Genomic DNA, 16,318 nt, shown 5'->3' with positions numbered 1-16,318 from the left:
CAATGGTTTTGCTTTGTCTATTCTATTTCTATATTTTAAGGATGGTGAAAGATTTTATCTCTATATAGATCTTGATCAAAAGTAATTTTATGTCAAATTTTATGAATTGCTTAAAGTTGCTATTGAAACTCTCACAGAAGATAAGAAATTGAGGCAAATTTACTTACTACATCATATGTATGTATGTTTAAAGCTTTCCATATTTTTTTGAGATTTACTTTTTTATTTTATGTATTTTTTAAAAAAATTATTGATTTTTAGAAATTTTATTTAAAGTTTCATTTTTATTGTTAATTTTTTTAATTTTCTCATAATTTTTTGAATTTTCTCTTTTTTCATGTGTTTTTATGTATTTTAAAAAATAAAAATAAAAATTCTTAGAAACTAAGAATTTTATATAATTTTATATTTTTTTTATTTTTTTTTAAAACGAGAATTTTTTTGCTTTTTTTATTTTCACATTTTTCCATTTTTAAATTTATTTCAAGAAAATAAAGTTTGGGTTAATGACTGGGACAAATTGATAATGGGTTGGAAATTTCAGATACTAAATTGATACAAAAAATTCTTTAAGTGCCAAAGTGATAATTGGATGCAACTTTGGGGGGTAAATACTATATCAACCCTAATATATATTTAACATTTGAAATTTTTAACATCTAATAAATAACAATAAAATTTAAAATTTAATTTAAATTTATATGCATTATCTATATAAATAAAAATAAAATATTACCGAGTTAATTTCATTGTTAACTTTTTATGTCTTATATTTATCTTTTTATTTTTTCTTTATTTATTATTGTTATTATATAAAATTTGATATGTTTGTGCGTACTTGCCATCTTTACATATTTTTCTTACCATATCGTGTTTTAAGCAATTTATTACAGTGATTGAATTTAGAGAACATTTTATTTATTTATCATGCTTTATGTAATTTATTATAGTGACTGAATTTAGAAAATATTTTATTTACTTATCGTGGTTGCGTTTAATTTATAACAGATTTTAGATATTGTTATAATGATTCATGTTTTATATATTGACATTATGTTTGGTTGGGTGTAATAGGAATAGATTACAACCCAATTCAATGGGCCCACCACCAAACCAATGTTTGGTTGGCTGTAATGCCATTACAGCCTTATTCAATTCAGCCTCTATTCCCACTAAACACGCTGAATAGCATTCGGCGCCTTACCCACAGAATAGCCATTCAGAGTGTCTCAGTTTCAATTTTACCCTTCACACTTCCTCACGTTTGAAGCCTCTTCTTTTTTTCATTCTTTTTCCCATTTCTTTCTAGCCTTCTTGTTAGGGTTTCGATCGAAGAATAGGCAGCTATTGAATCCACTGCTAGAATGGAAGAATTCCCTGCACATGAAAAAGGACGTGACGATTGGTTTAGACTTTATTTGGCCTGACTGATCGAAGGCGTGGTAGGCTTCTTTCGTGGTAGACCAGGCCCTTTTCTCTTATGTCTCTTCTCTAACTCTTCTTGCATGTCTTTCTTTGAGAGTGCTGCTGCGAGATCAACCACGGGGTCGATTGACCCGTCTCTTCTGAGGTGCGTCGCGTTGATAGGTGTCACAAGGAATTTCCTTCTATCATCGGTATGCCTTGTGTTTCTTATTTGTTTGGAAGTATGTTTTATTGTTTGCTTGGTTTATGGCTGTAGGGAACCTTTTTTGAAGGAGTAAAAGAAGAAGTTGTGCTATCCCCTGCTCATGCCCTCTCTCTTATAGCGGCTGGGGAAGGTAAAGCATGTTGACTTGACTTTCAATATCCAAATTCCAGAGACAAGTTGTCCAAAATTGAATTGGAAGATTTTGTAGAGAGCTTCTACAAAACCAAGCTTCAGATCATTATGTTATCAAAACTGACACTAAAATTTATTTTTCAGTTTGATAAAATAACTAAATAGTTTTAGATGTGTGTTTCTATGTGAATGCTCTCTTCATTGCATGCCTTGTCAATGTTCCTTATTTGAACTAGGGTCAATTTCCTGCTAGCAGTAATGAAAATTTTTTTCATATTATGTGAATGGATTTCACTCTTTTAAAACAGAACACGGACATGTTGGATCAACAAACTTCAATTTATTCAGCATCAGGAGCCATACAATATTTACACTAGTATACGTTCTGTTACTTTGCATCTTTTAGAAGTTTCCAATACCCCTGTTTTTAGCTTTACCACATTAAGATAAAAATATGTTTGCTGATACTATTTTAAGTGGTATTAACTACAATCTTTCTATCTAAGAATTTGCAAGAATAATATTGATTCCCTGTTTTGAAATGAGGATTTTCTGTTACATGTCAAATATGTATTCACGTTTGCCATTGTTCTGGTTTTGGATGGTTCATTTGATTAGTTGATTATTTCCTGTGACCAACTTATCTCTAGACAATAGAGAGCAGTTCATGTGGTGAAAATAGTGAAGGTGAAGCAGTAAATCTCTCACAGCTGGTAAATTCTATAGCCTGTCTTAGACTAGTTTAGGTTTTTTTTTTCGGTTATATATGTTTTTAGTTCTTTTTCTTATTTTTATTTGGTATGTTATTTATATATGTTTATTGTCTTTCCTGTTTTTTGAAGGGGCTAATACTTTATATTTCAAGTTTTCTATATTTTCATGTTTTACATATACATGCAGAACCTCATTGATTTGGCTAGTTCTGAGAGCTCAAAGGCTGAAACAACTGGCATTAGACGAAAAGAGGGATCTTATATCAATAAAATCTTGCTAACATTAGGAACTGTGAGTCAAAATTTGCCATTTCTGTTCTGGCCTGCAATTAAGTTCTTTCTCTTTAATCTCTAAGTCATCAATTATTATATAGTATATTTCTGGTGTGTGTGAGTGCACTATGTCTAGGTATATTATTGGTTACTTGATTTAAATTCTATGGTAACTTTAACAAGTGCTTGCAGCGAATAACTATAGCCTACTAGCATAGCATTAAGCCAACTTCCTATTTGATATTCATTCTCACTTCTGTAAAATATTGTTGAAATTGAAAGGGGGACACCAAAAGTTTTCCTAATTTATCAGTGTAACTATTGATTGAATTTAGTATAATATGTTTCACGATCTTAATTTTCTTCTTCAAAGATGTGCTTGCTGAGATATCAGTTTCTGAAATTGTTAAGACAAGTCTGTAGTAATCAGATATTTCAACCTAATACACAGATAAACTCATGCTTCTGTATCCACTGTCAAGTACACTTCATTTTGTTTTCTAGTATTTTATGACTTGTAAAGAAAATACTAAGAGAAAATGCTACATGACTGGGCTAAATCTATCTTGATTGTTATACAGTTCTGAATTTTTACTTGGATAAGGGTGGCTTATTTCCAAGATGTTGGCCTGTGACATAAATTTTGGCGCGTACACTAGGATTGCCAAGTTTCATAATACCCTTTTATTAGCAGTATTTCAATATTTCAGTATTTCAGTGTTCTTTCTAGTCCCACATATTCACTTATCCATGAATGAGCATTGCTATTTCCTTTACAATATGCTACTGGGAAAAGGCAAATTATATTGAAGTTATGTTTTTGGCATGATACATATCTTTTGCTGGTTATTCTACTTGTGATTAAGTTATAATCTTTCACTTGTTGCAGATTATCTTATCACAAGAGAAGAACATTCAGAGACTTCAAGAACTTGTGTGGAACCGTTAGTGTCAACTTTTGCCTATTATTTATTTTAACTCTCTATTTAATTTAAAGATAATTTTTAATTAAAACATATTTTTAATGTTTTATTTTAATTTTTAAAATAATAAATAAATTAATATAATTTTAAAAATTAAATTTAAGTTATATTTAATTTTCAAGTCTTTTAATTTAATAAATAAAAATTCTAATTTAATTTATTATATTTTATAAATTAAGTTATGGTTAACTATTAAAATAAAATATTTGAAAGAATATTTTTCTTGTTAAATTTGTTTTCAAACCTTCAAAATCAATATTGGGTTGTAACACCACTCACCCGTATCCGGAACCGGATCAGAGTTCGAGGCATTACCGGACTTACGTCATAACATTTAAACACATTCGAATCATACATTTTGCATACAATTTAAAACCTTTATCATTCACAATCATATTTTCCTTTACTAGGCTCATCACAGCCTTAAAACATACTCAAAAGAGGTTCAGGACTAAACCGATAACACTTGAAACCTTTTGGAAACTTAGAAAATTTTCATCTCTGTAGGGGTCACACGTACGTCTACCCCGGCCGTGTCACTCACACGGCCAAGGGACACGCCCGTGTCCCAGGCCGTGTGGAAACAGGGCATGCATACTGACTTGGGTCACACGATCGGCCACACGCCCATGTGCCAGTTCGTGTGCATTACATGGCCACAAGACACGCCCGTGTGTCTAGGCCGTGTCAAGTCTGTAGGGTATACTGACTTAATTCGAGAACTTACCTAGGGGACACACGGCTGTGTACCAAGGCTATGTGACACACACGGTCAAGCCACACGCCCGTGTGCTCAGCCATTTTGAATGAAAATAGGCTTGGTTAAAGCCATATTTCTCACCCTCCACAAGCATACCTAAATACCACACTTCATGCCATTTCAAAACACACATAGGAAATTACAACATGGAAAATTCATATACAAATCAAAACATTATATCACAAACCAAATCACTACTCAAAACTCAATCTTAAACATATCCAAAGCAACATATCATTATCAAAAAGTTTACATATCTTTCTTATGTATTATTCTCAATCTTTCATCACCTAAATCATGCTTCTCAAACATATCAATTCATTATTTATACTTCATACTAAAATATGCCAACGCAAAAGCATTATAAACATCACATATGTCATTTATCAAACACATACTTTAGGCCAACTTAAATGGCCAATACACACCAACCTTTATAAGCCAAATCACATGGCTAAAATCACAACAAAATATACCATCTTAACACTAGCCTATACATGCCATAAACCAAGCCTCAAAGTGTAAAAATACAGTAATTCAATAATCGGATGGTGTGATACGATCTTCGTTGACTTCCAACCTGAGCAAACATCCGAAACACTACAAAACATAAAAAAAAAAACACAAAGTAAGCTTCACAGCTTAGTAAGTTCGTATATGAGTTTAAAATGATCATAACATTCATATAACAGTTTCGAATTAGATAAATATTTAACAATTAAAGCATCAATTGATAAACTAATTTCAAATTATTCATGTCCTCATTCATAAGTTTTCAACTTCATATAACTCGAAAATCATATACACAAGTTAAAAAATCGTATTATAACATCACGTACACAAAATATCTATATGGCCGAATATACATGGTCTTGTATACACATATTCACAAACCAAATTCTAAAATATTCATATCATTTGATCATAAAACCGAATACACATTCCATAATCACATACATACTTCATTTGCATCACACATTATTTGTAATAAATCATCATGTTACTTACTTACCTTATATTAAATAGATAATAAGTTTATTCATACTTGGCCATTTAGCTCGTTTAATGAATTCGAATACCACATCAGCATGAATTCTTCTAAGCATAAACTTTTAATAATTCACCGGCATAAAGCCTGTTAGGCATAAGCCTAAATTACACACCGGCTCAAGGCTTACTAGACTTAAAGTCTGATTTTATATTCACCGGCAATAAGCTTGCTAGGCATAAAGCCCGATTACATTCACCAGCACAATCCTTGCTAGGCTTAAAGCCCGAATATCACTATTATAAAACTGTTTCGTACACAATTCATATAACAAAAACTTCAGATATTTCATATCGACCATTCGAACTTTCAATGATATAACTTAGTCAATTAAACTCAAATACAGTATTTTTATTTTTAAACACATTCGACTAACTCTTTTATGAATCTATAGATTCCAAAACAGCATATTAAACCAAGTCACATTCAATATAAATGATGTTTAATTGCTTAAAGACTTACACTTTCTTTCTCGACTTGACTTTGCCCGTTGAACCATTCGAAATCGTTAAGGATACACGGTAATCACATATAGCTCGTACAATGCCATATCCTAGATATGGTCTTACGTGTTATCATATATCGATGCCACTGTCCCACATAGGGTCTTACACGAAGTCACATCTCGGTAACCTAATGTCATGACATTTGTATCCTATACTATTCTTAAAGTTCGTACGGGCTTTCGGATGTCATAACTTTGTTGATTCTTGCTCATATTAAATCATTCAATATTCATGACAATTCAATGATAATAAACAAGTATTTATAACACAATTTAAATACGTTTATTAGCATACGAACTTACCTGGCTAAGTTGTAGAGATACCAAAGTTCATAGGCATTTTGGTAATTTTCTCATTTTCCTTGATTTTCCACCCGATCTTGATCTAAATTAATAATTTCATTTAATACATTAATTTAGACAGTAAAACACTTCATTCCATGCAATTTGGTCATTTTTGACATTTTTATAAAATTACCCCTAAAGTTTTACTTTTATTCAATTTAGTCCCTGAGCTCAAAACATGCAAATTAACAATTTTTAACCATAATTAAGCTTATCTGAATGTTCATGATATCAAAACAGCCCATAAATCACTTTATAGAAAAATTATATTTTTGCCCCTAATATTTCAACTTCTTTACAATTTAGTCACTATATCATAAAAATGCAAATTCATGAAATTGAGTACAATCCTACCATATCCGAATATCACCAATGTCCCTAGCAGCCCATAAATTTTATTTATTCACACTTTTACCACACAATTTATCATATTTCACAATTTAGTCCAAAATTGACATTTTTACTAAAATTCACTTAACAAAACTCATTAATCTAACATCAAAGATTTATTTTCTATCATTAAACGTCAAGATACTCAAACATTCAATAATGGCATCATCCAAATACTTTAATAATTTTGAAATCGGAAATACAAGCTAGCTAGATTACGAAGCAACGATCTCAAAAACGTAAAAATTATCAAAAACTGGGACGAAACGGGCTTACATGCATGAAGATGAATGGCCGAACCTTAAAAGAACAACCATGGCTTTCTTTTCTTTCATATTCGGCTGAAAGAGATGAACTTTTCATGCATTTTCATGTTTTATTTATTTAATTAACCTTTAATAACCTATTTACAATTTTACCCTTAATGTAAAACCACTAAAATATTTCATGCATGACCAAACATGTCCACTCACAATTCAAATGGTTTAATTACCATTTGAGGACCTTCACTTTAAAATCCAAAGCCAAATAACAACTTTTTCTAATAGCGTGCAACTTTTGCGTTTTACGCGATTTAGTCTTTTTGCTTAATTAACTATCGAAACGATAAAATTTTTCAACGAACCTTTAATACCATCTTATTTCCACTTTTTAAATACTTATAAAAATATTTACGACTCAATTTATAAAAACGAGGTCCTGATACCTTATTTTCTAAACGCACTTGACCTTAGGGTCATACCACTTGAACTTAATAATTCGCTTATAAAATAAAAATCACAATATCAAAAACATTTTTAAAATCACAATTAACTTGTAAATATTAAATATAATATTTACAAACCTACTCGTCGGATTTGGTGGCATCGAAACCACTGTTCCGATTAACCCTAAAAACGGGCTGTTACATAGGTGGTAAATTTTAATTAAAAAATCAAAGTTGGTGGAAAAATTCAATAAAATTCAAATTTTAGTGACAAAATTCAATCACATTAAAGTTAATTGACAAACTTAAGTATATTCTCAGAGTATAATGACAAAGTATAATGACGAATGTAAATTAAAATAAAGTATAATGCTATTATGGGGCTCTCTAAAGAGGTAAACAAGATGACTGGCCACGAAATGTGCTCCATTCTCATGAATGGGGATCAAACTCCAACCATAAGATAAAGTAGTGAATTTATTTTGTATTTTTTTAAAAGATTCTTAATATGTATTGTTCATTTTTCTTAATATGTATTTTTTTAAAAATCCTAAAAAGACCATTATATTTAGTTGTAATTTCTATTTTATGCTTTATAAAGATTCTTATTATGTATTGTTCATTTTTATTTAACAGGTTGTTATTGTTTCCTTTTCTTATTTGGCTTGTTTGATCGCTTCTTCCACCCAGACTTGAGCATTTTGTATTCACGGAATCACTGTAAGTTCTTTGGCAATTAAATTCTTTGATTTTGTTTTACTGTTATTGAAATTAGTATTGGAGAAATGTCACCCTTTTACTACGATTTGAAGATATGTAACACTTTAATATCTTGCAGTAATGGCTCGTCTGCCTTTAATAGTACAAAGTGAGAGGTATAAAAGAATTGGTCTTGTTATTACAATATGGTTGCAAATGTGTACAGTTGCGAGTTGGTTCTTAGTTGCATTGGGTGCCATCTGTAGCCTACATACTTATAGACCAAGGATTAGATCCTATATATTAGATTTTTTATGCAAAACGAGATTATGTGAAAAGACTTGTATATGCTAGTGACGAGACCTGTATTGAACAAGTTAGGATGAATAGAATTACCTTTTTTAAACTATGTGAGATGTTACAAACTTTAGGGGGATTGAAGTCATCAAGGAACATGCTTGTTGATGAGCAAGTGGCAATATTTTTACATATCATTTCTCATCACCTTAAAAATAGAGTTATCAAGTATCACTATAGGTCCGGGGAAACCGTTAGCAGATCATTTCACAATGTTTTAAATGTTGTTATACGCTTACAAGATGTATTATTTAAAAAGGAAGAGCCAATTACAGCTAATTCTACAGACCCAAGGTGGAAATGGTTCAAGGTATTAGAGTGAATTCTATATATAAATCGTACATAATTTAGTCCATTTAGATTTAAATATAGTATCCTAACTCGAGATTTTATACATGTGATGTAGAATTGCTTAGGTGCTTTAGATGGAACCCATATCAAGATTAGGGTTTCAATAGTTGATAAACCTAGATATCGAACGCGAAAAGGTGACATAGCAACAAATATGTTAGGTGTTTGTACACCTGATATGCATTTTGTTTATGTTCTTCCTGGTTGGGAAGGTTCTATTGCTGATGGACAAGTTCTTCGAGATGCCATTAGTAGGAGACATGGACTAAAAGTTCCTCATGGTAAAGCGCAAACTTAGAGGAATTTGAATTAATTTTTAAGATCATACTTTTTTGGGAAATTAACCATGACAAATAGTTTCTTTTTAAAGGTTGTTATTATCTAGTTGATGCTGGATACATAAATTGTGAGGGATTTCTTGCGCCTTTTAGAGGACAAAGATATCATTTGAATGAGTGGCGTCATGGTTACCAGCCAAGTACTCCAGAAGAAATTTTCAATATGAAACATGCTTCAGCGCGTAATGTTATTGAAAAATGTTTCGGGTTATTAAAACTTAGATGGGGAATGCTTAGGAGTCCATCATTCTATCTTGTGAGGGTGCACAATAGAATTGTTATTGCATGTTGTTTGCTCCAAAATTTTATTCGAACCTATATGAGTCTTGATCCTATTGAAGAGGAGTTGGGAGAAGTATTACCTAGTAATGTGATAGATGACGATGAACATAAATATTCATCCGTCGGATGTATGGGCTACTTGAAGGATGGAACTAGCCAACCAAATGTTCGATGAATGGCAAGCATCTAGAAATTAGTAAACTTTAAGTTGTTTATGTTATTTCATATATCTAATTTATGAAACTTTGGTGTGTTTGAACTGTTTTTTTTTTGTATTGTACTAGACTTTTTGAATGATAATTTGTTTTCTTTTGATTCATCATGTGTTATAATTTTATAAAGCGTTGACCTTTTGATGCACAATATTGAACTTAATTTTCATTTGCGTTTTTTCTTAAGCTAGTTATGACAGGTTTTTCGCAATCAAGTGTTTCTTCCCAAAGTTCTTGATGAACCAAAAGGAAATAGGTTCCAAAAGAAGATGCCGCGTTGGTTACTTGTATGGTCGACTTGCACAATGCTGGAACCTTTAATGCAGATACGGGATTCAAAGCCGGCTATTTCAATGAGTTAGAAAAAATGTTAGAAAAAGTTTTACCCAATGCCATGTTGAAGGCTAAACCTAATTTTGAATCGAGGATTAAGACATTAAAAAGGGATTGGTCAATTATTTATGACATGCTTAGTAGAAAAAACAATAGCGGGTTTGGTTGGGATGAGCATAGGTAGCTTATTGTTGCTGAAGATGCAGTGTGGAACTCATATATAAATGTAAGAATTATTTCAAGTCTTTATTATCTTATTTTGACAAAACTTATATCTAATATGAATTTCTCATTTTTATATAGTCATAAAGAAGCAGCTCAATTCAAACATCGAAGTTTCCCTTATTATGACCAACTTACTGCCATCTATGCAAAAGATCGAGCCACTGGAAAAGATGCTCAAACAGCTGCTGATATTATTGAAGAAATAAATCCTGAGGATGTAGCTGTTACAAATACTCATGAAGAAAGAAATGATTTCCATAGATCCGAAGCTGATGTTTCTTTGGATGACATGGATCTTTCAGCTATACAACCGCAAGCAGAACTGCAACAAGCTAGAAACCAAGGTGATTCTGCATTTTCAAAGAAGAAAAAAAAGATTTCTGATGCAAGTGATTTTTTTACTTCATTTAATGATGCTACCACTTTATTGGCAGAAAATATACGGACCGTTGGCCTTGAAATCAGTAAGAGTATTGCCTCCAAAGTGGTAATTCAACAAAAGTCAGAAATGACCATTCAAGAAGTGCTCTGAAATTATGTCCAACATTATGTGAAGTGGAAGGTTTAACTGAGGATGAACGCTATTGAGCATTGAGCAAAATTCCAGATCATCCAACGCAAATGCTCATTTTCTTTAGTTTACCTTCTGCTATGCGATTGGAATGGGTCAGAAGATTTTTTCCTGACCATTAAAAATCATGGTTGTGTTGATAGTGTTGATATTTTGGTAACTTTTTGTGTTTGTAATATTTGGATGGTATAATGACATGATAGAATGTCATTACAATGTTGTAACTTTTTGATGTTGTAAAATTTTAAAACATATGGATTATGACATATAAACTAATGAAATCATGTAACTTTCTGTTAATATATGAATATTATGCTTGGATGTGAAATATAATTCTCTAAGTTATTTATTACTTTTTTAGCAATGAGTTATTTATTACTTCTAATATTTAATTATTTTTTATTGTAGAATAATTAAATTATTTCTTTCAGTAATGATATTTTAGCACATTAAATATATATTGCAGTTTAAAAATGATAAAGTAGATTATATTTTTTTATAGTATCATATATTTTGATTTTTTAATTCATATAATAATAATTATATTAAGAATGTTAATAAATTATATTTTTATTAAATTATATTTAATAATAATTATGTTAAAATATGGATAAACTATTTATTATTTTTATTAAATTATTTTCAATAATAATCTTATTAAAATTTAATAACAATAACAATAATCATCTACCTTAAAAAAAATTCTGCTAAGGGTATTTTTGTCATTTTAGTTTTTTTCCTTATGCTATTACAACATCATTCCATTCAATCAAACACAAGAATACTATTATAGTTCTATTCCATTCCATTCAACCAAACAGTTGAATTACTTATTACAACTCTATTCCATTACAGCTCTATTCAATTACAGTGAACCAAACGCACTGTGAGTGTTTGTATCATGTTTTTTTTTTCTTCCCTGAGTATTATAATTTATGTACTCTTTTTAAAACATTAATAATTCCTTTTACATAAATTTGATAAAATTTATTGGAAAAAGAAATATTCCATCTTTTTTTCCTATATTAAGAATTAGATTATATTTTGCTCTTCTAATCAAAGAATGGGTAAATTAATCTCTGCGTGTTAGATCAAAAATATCTTTTCTATTAAAAATTGTATCTTTTGTATTATTAAAAACTAACGTGGTTGATAGAATAACTAAACAGTTCACATGACATGCCATATGTATCTCATGCCGACGTTCAAGTATTGGTTTTTAACAATAAAAAATGGATGAAATTTTCAACGAAATGACCAATTTACTTTTTGATTTAATGTATAGAAACTATTTTACTCATTTTTAAGTAAAAAAAAAGCAAAATGCAATTGATGTGTACAACAAAATATTATGTTATTGGAAACATGTTTAAATTATTATAAATATTTTTGGCCAGAAATGTCAGCCCAAAGAAGGATTCATTGTATAGATTGGTGGTGGAATAGTTGTGTTGACCCGGTATCAAAATATTAATCAGAGAGGCTTAATATGTAAAAGACGGTGAATCAGAAGTGCCAATCCCACAACTTTCCTTATCTTAACCAACTGTGGGTTTGACATTTTGAATGGAAACAAATCTTTTACAATTCCATTTTGTTTTTGAAATGGCTTTTGGTAATTTCACCAATTTCCCCACTCCACCTATTCGTCTGACACATAAAGTAAAGATGGTGTTGGGTGCAAAACGTTTTTATTGAAATTGCAAGCGCCCATGGAAGTTGCCTCAATGTCTTTTGTTTTTAGTATCATGTGCATCGTCTCATTCATCGAAGATGTCATCCACGCTGCCCCTATTATCATTCCTTAAAAATTCTGTATTAAGGATCAAATTATATAAGACGTAATTGATAAAAATAACAAGACTGACATTTCACTTCTTATAGTGTATATAGATAAATTTTTAATAAAAAAATAATTTATTTTTTAATTTGACCTAAAAAAAATTAGTTTACTCAATTTAAAATAAAAATAAAAGACAAATTAAATCTATGTGCATTTCCCTAGGTACATACATACCTAAAACCTAGACAAATAAAATCAAGGGAGCTACTTGAAAATGTTTTTCAATGCAAAAAGCTGTAAAAATAACAATATGGGCAGTTTACCACGATTCAACAGAATCTAATTCTATTTCCGCTATCCAGATTTTTTGTTTTTAACAAAAAAAGAGAGAAATCAATAAAACTACAAAGCTAAAGGTTCTTCCTATTCATCATCATCATCCGCCTTCCTTTTGGTCACCGTTAAGATCGAAGGATTGAGATTTTCTACTGCTTTTGACCCTCAACAATCCGTACAATTTCTTAAACTCCTTCACCGCATTGGCTCCTTCCTTACCAAAAACCCCACTCCCTTCACCCATTTCACCTGATAATTTCCTCGGCCCATTCTCGGTCGACCGCCGCCCGATATTCAAAGCCCCCCTCCCATCGCCGTCCGTTTGCAAGGCATGAATGACGGATTTCAAAGCTCGGCTCGGCGAATTCCGGTTGGCGATCATTAACTCCCCAATCTCAGCCGGGCTTAAACTCGACCCGTTTTGGAAAATCTCCTCTACTTGCGGAAACAGCTTATGATCCTTGAGCCCCAGGTAACTATTGGCCAGCGTTTTAAATGCCGTGAAATCGCATAGGGGGAAATGTATATGAACATCAATCCTTCCCGGTCTGAGAACCGCCTGGTCGACGTGATCCTTGCCGTTCATTGTGAAGACCATGACCCTTTCTTCGCCGCAGCTGGAGGTTAACATCCCGTCCATAAAGTTTAAAATTCCCGACAAACTGACGGCCGTTGATTTCTCCGACAAATACCGGTCAAGATCCTCGATGACAATCACGGATTTGGCCGAGCTTTGTAACAAGAGAAGTTTAAGGTCGGAGTCATCGGAAACTTTGGACAAATCAATGTCGTAAACATCGTAACTCAAGAAATTAGCCAAAGCTGCGATAAAGCTTGATTTTCCAGTACCTGAAGGACCGTAAAGGAGATAGCTTCGTTTCCAAACACGACCCAACCTATGGTAATACTGTTTGGCTTTGAGGAAGGACTCGAGATCGGATTTGACTTTGTTTTTAAGGTCAGATTCCATAGCTATTGTTTCAAACGTTGAAGGATGCGTGAAGGGAACGCATCTCCACCGTCCCTTTTGATCATCGCCATGGCCAACGACGTTCATGTAAAGCTTCAAGTCTCGTTTCTTCTCATCTAAATCATCGGAAATTGAGTGGATATGTTGAACGTAAGGCCGGAGAACTCTTCGTTTATCGGCTTTTCGAATCTTCAACACCAAATTGTTATCTTCGTTGATCCAGAGAATCTTGGCACCCAGAAAATCGTCTTCGATTATTTGGTTGGGGTCGAGGCGGGGAAGGATTTCATTTGGTTTTTTGCCGGTGAAGAGATTGGTGAAATCGGAATCTTCAACGGAAGTGAGTGAATTGAGATAAACAAAAACTTTGTGATAAAGTTGGTTTCTTTGCATGCTTTCATTGAATTTGGGGACTTTGAACAACTGGTAGACATGAAAGCAATCTTCAAAAAGACGCCACTTTTTCTTGACAGTAAAAATCAGTCCGGTCTTGATCAAAACAACCCGGAAAAGAAACAGGAAAACGAAAGTTATAAACAAGAGAAAAAATGGGTTATAAAGAATTGTCATCGGTCGTCAGAATCCAGGAAGAAAGGGGGGGTGGAACTAGAGGAGGAGAATTTCAAAGGCGAATTTTTTTGCACCTGGAAAGAAAAACATGTTTTCTGAGAAAAGGAAAGAAGAGAAAATACGAATTTAAGGGGATTTGACAGAAATCTTGTGATTGGGTTGGGGGCAGAGGGTTGAAGGGAAAGATTAAAGATTAAAGAAGGGAGAGTGTTGGGGGGGGGGGGGTGTGACAGACTGGTAAGTTTTAAATTGGGGAGAAAGTTACCGGCAAGTTTGATGGGTCAAAATTCAAAACCGCAGCAATGGGAGCAGATATGGTGTTTCAGGAAAGTCACTCTTAACTCTTCCATATCTATATTATTTAAATTTATAATTGAATTACTATTTAGAGTTAATTAAATTAAAAAATTACAATAAGTAATTAAATTAAATTAAATTATTTAAAAGTATTTTTATTTTTTATTTTAATAAAAGTTAATAAAAATTAAAATATGCATATGATAGAATTTGAATCAACACTAATTAGATTAATAAAATTTTAAATTTACCGTATAATTAAAGTTTTATTTTGATGTATTTTATACATTTTAATTTTAATATGCACAATTAATTATTTTCATAAGTTGTATATATATATTAATAATATTGTTAATTGAGTTAGTGTCACAAGTAAACTCAATACCAACTCAGGATTGATGACAACACAATGATAAACAATTGTATTGCATTTAGTATTGTTAATCTGATGTATTTAATCTAATTTTTTTATTTTAATATCATACATATTTTGCGTGTTATTATGATTAATTAGTTTCAAACCACATATTTTATTATTTATTATATATTATATTTAAACACACATTTATGTTCTAAATCTGTGGTTTTCACATACATATATGTGTGATAGGATTTCTAGTTATATATAAATATTCTGACTGAATTAGTGGCACCTATAATTGGTCCCAACTCATTTATTAAATTACCAAAATGCTTTTATTTCAAAAAAGAAATAAATACTAATTTAAGGGTATTTTTGTCTTTTACATAAAATTTAGAAAAATAATTATACTTTTGGTTGGATTTGAACCAAAAACACCAATCATGTACTCTTCCAACTTTGCTATTCCAAATTAAAGTAATAATTAATTTTTATACGAGTTCCTAATAAATATATTATATAATTATTGTACTCACATAATGAGTATGTCATAATTTTATTGATAATACTCTCAATTGAGTTAATGTCACTCGATACTAACTTAAGAAAAATAACAATACTATAATAAATAATTTGAGTGCATTTAATATTCTTAATATGATATATTTACCTATTTAAATTTACTTTTACTTACAACTTAAATTATTTTTTTATTTTAATTCCGTACATATCTCATATGTGTTATTATTACTAGTTTCAGAGATTACATTTCATTATTTATTGTATTTTATTTATAAGCGCAATCATGTATTCTAAATACGTGGTTTTCATACTCATACATATGTGATGGAATTTCTAGTAATTATATAATAGGAAAATATTTAGTACACTATCAATAAAGTTTTTAAACTCTACAAATAAAATTAAACAACTAACATATAGTAAAATATTTAAAAAATAAATATTAATGACAAAATTTTAAAACTATTTATAACACTAATATATCAAATATTAACCCTCTTATAATTTCACCCGTAATTATATTTGTAATCTCAAATTGGATCAATTGGCTTGTATTTTTGTAATAATTGATTACATTTATTATTTACATATATAGTCCGGATTATAATTATGATTATATTTCACTT

At 30.9% G+C, this 16,318-nt stretch overlaps 1 protein-coding gene and 1 long non-coding RNA gene across 5 annotated transcripts; one reads left to right on the top strand and one right to left on the bottom strand.

Moving 5' to 3' along the window:
- Positions 1-1,067: 1,067 nt before the first annotated feature.
- Positions 1,068-11,201, top strand: LOC121232263 (uncharacterized). 4 transcript variants are annotated; one of them, XR_005930617.1, is made up of 10 exons: positions 1,068-1,570; positions 1,682-1,760; positions 2,071-2,138; positions 2,413-2,475; positions 2,663-2,767; positions 3,638-3,692; positions 8,122-8,205; positions 9,916-10,283; positions 10,361-10,626; positions 10,717-11,176. It is a non-coding gene; the product is annotated as an uncharacterized lncRNA (long non-coding RNA). The 4 variants fall into 4 exon arrangements; XR_005930620.1 differs by lacking the exon at positions 2,071-2,138 and having other exon boundaries at positions 10,717-11,201; XR_005930619.1 differs by lacking the exons at positions 2,071-2,138; positions 2,413-2,475 and having other exon boundaries at positions 10,717-11,178.
- Positions 11,202-12,901: 1,700 nt separating this feature from the next.
- On the bottom strand, positions 12,902-14,945 carry LOC107952978 (AAA-ATPase At2g46620). The gene has a single exon (XM_016888193.2). The coding sequence runs from the start codon at positions 14,510-14,512 to the stop codon at positions 13,073-13,075; it is 1,440 nt and encodes a 479-aa protein (XP_016743682.2). The 5' UTR covers positions 14,513-14,945; the 3' UTR covers positions 12,902-13,072.
- Positions 14,946-16,318: the final 1,373 nt, after the last annotated feature.

Source organism: Gossypium hirsutum, chromosome A07, assembly GCF_007990345.1.
Source record: "Gossypium hirsutum isolate 1008001.06 chromosome A07, Gossypium_hirsutum_v2.1, whole genome shotgun sequence".
Lineage (NCBI taxonomy): Eukaryota > Viridiplantae > Streptophyta > Magnoliopsida > Malvales > Malvaceae > Gossypium > Gossypium hirsutum.
Note: the sequence above shows the minus strand (reverse complement) of the source record. Positions and strands in the feature narration are given on the sequence as shown.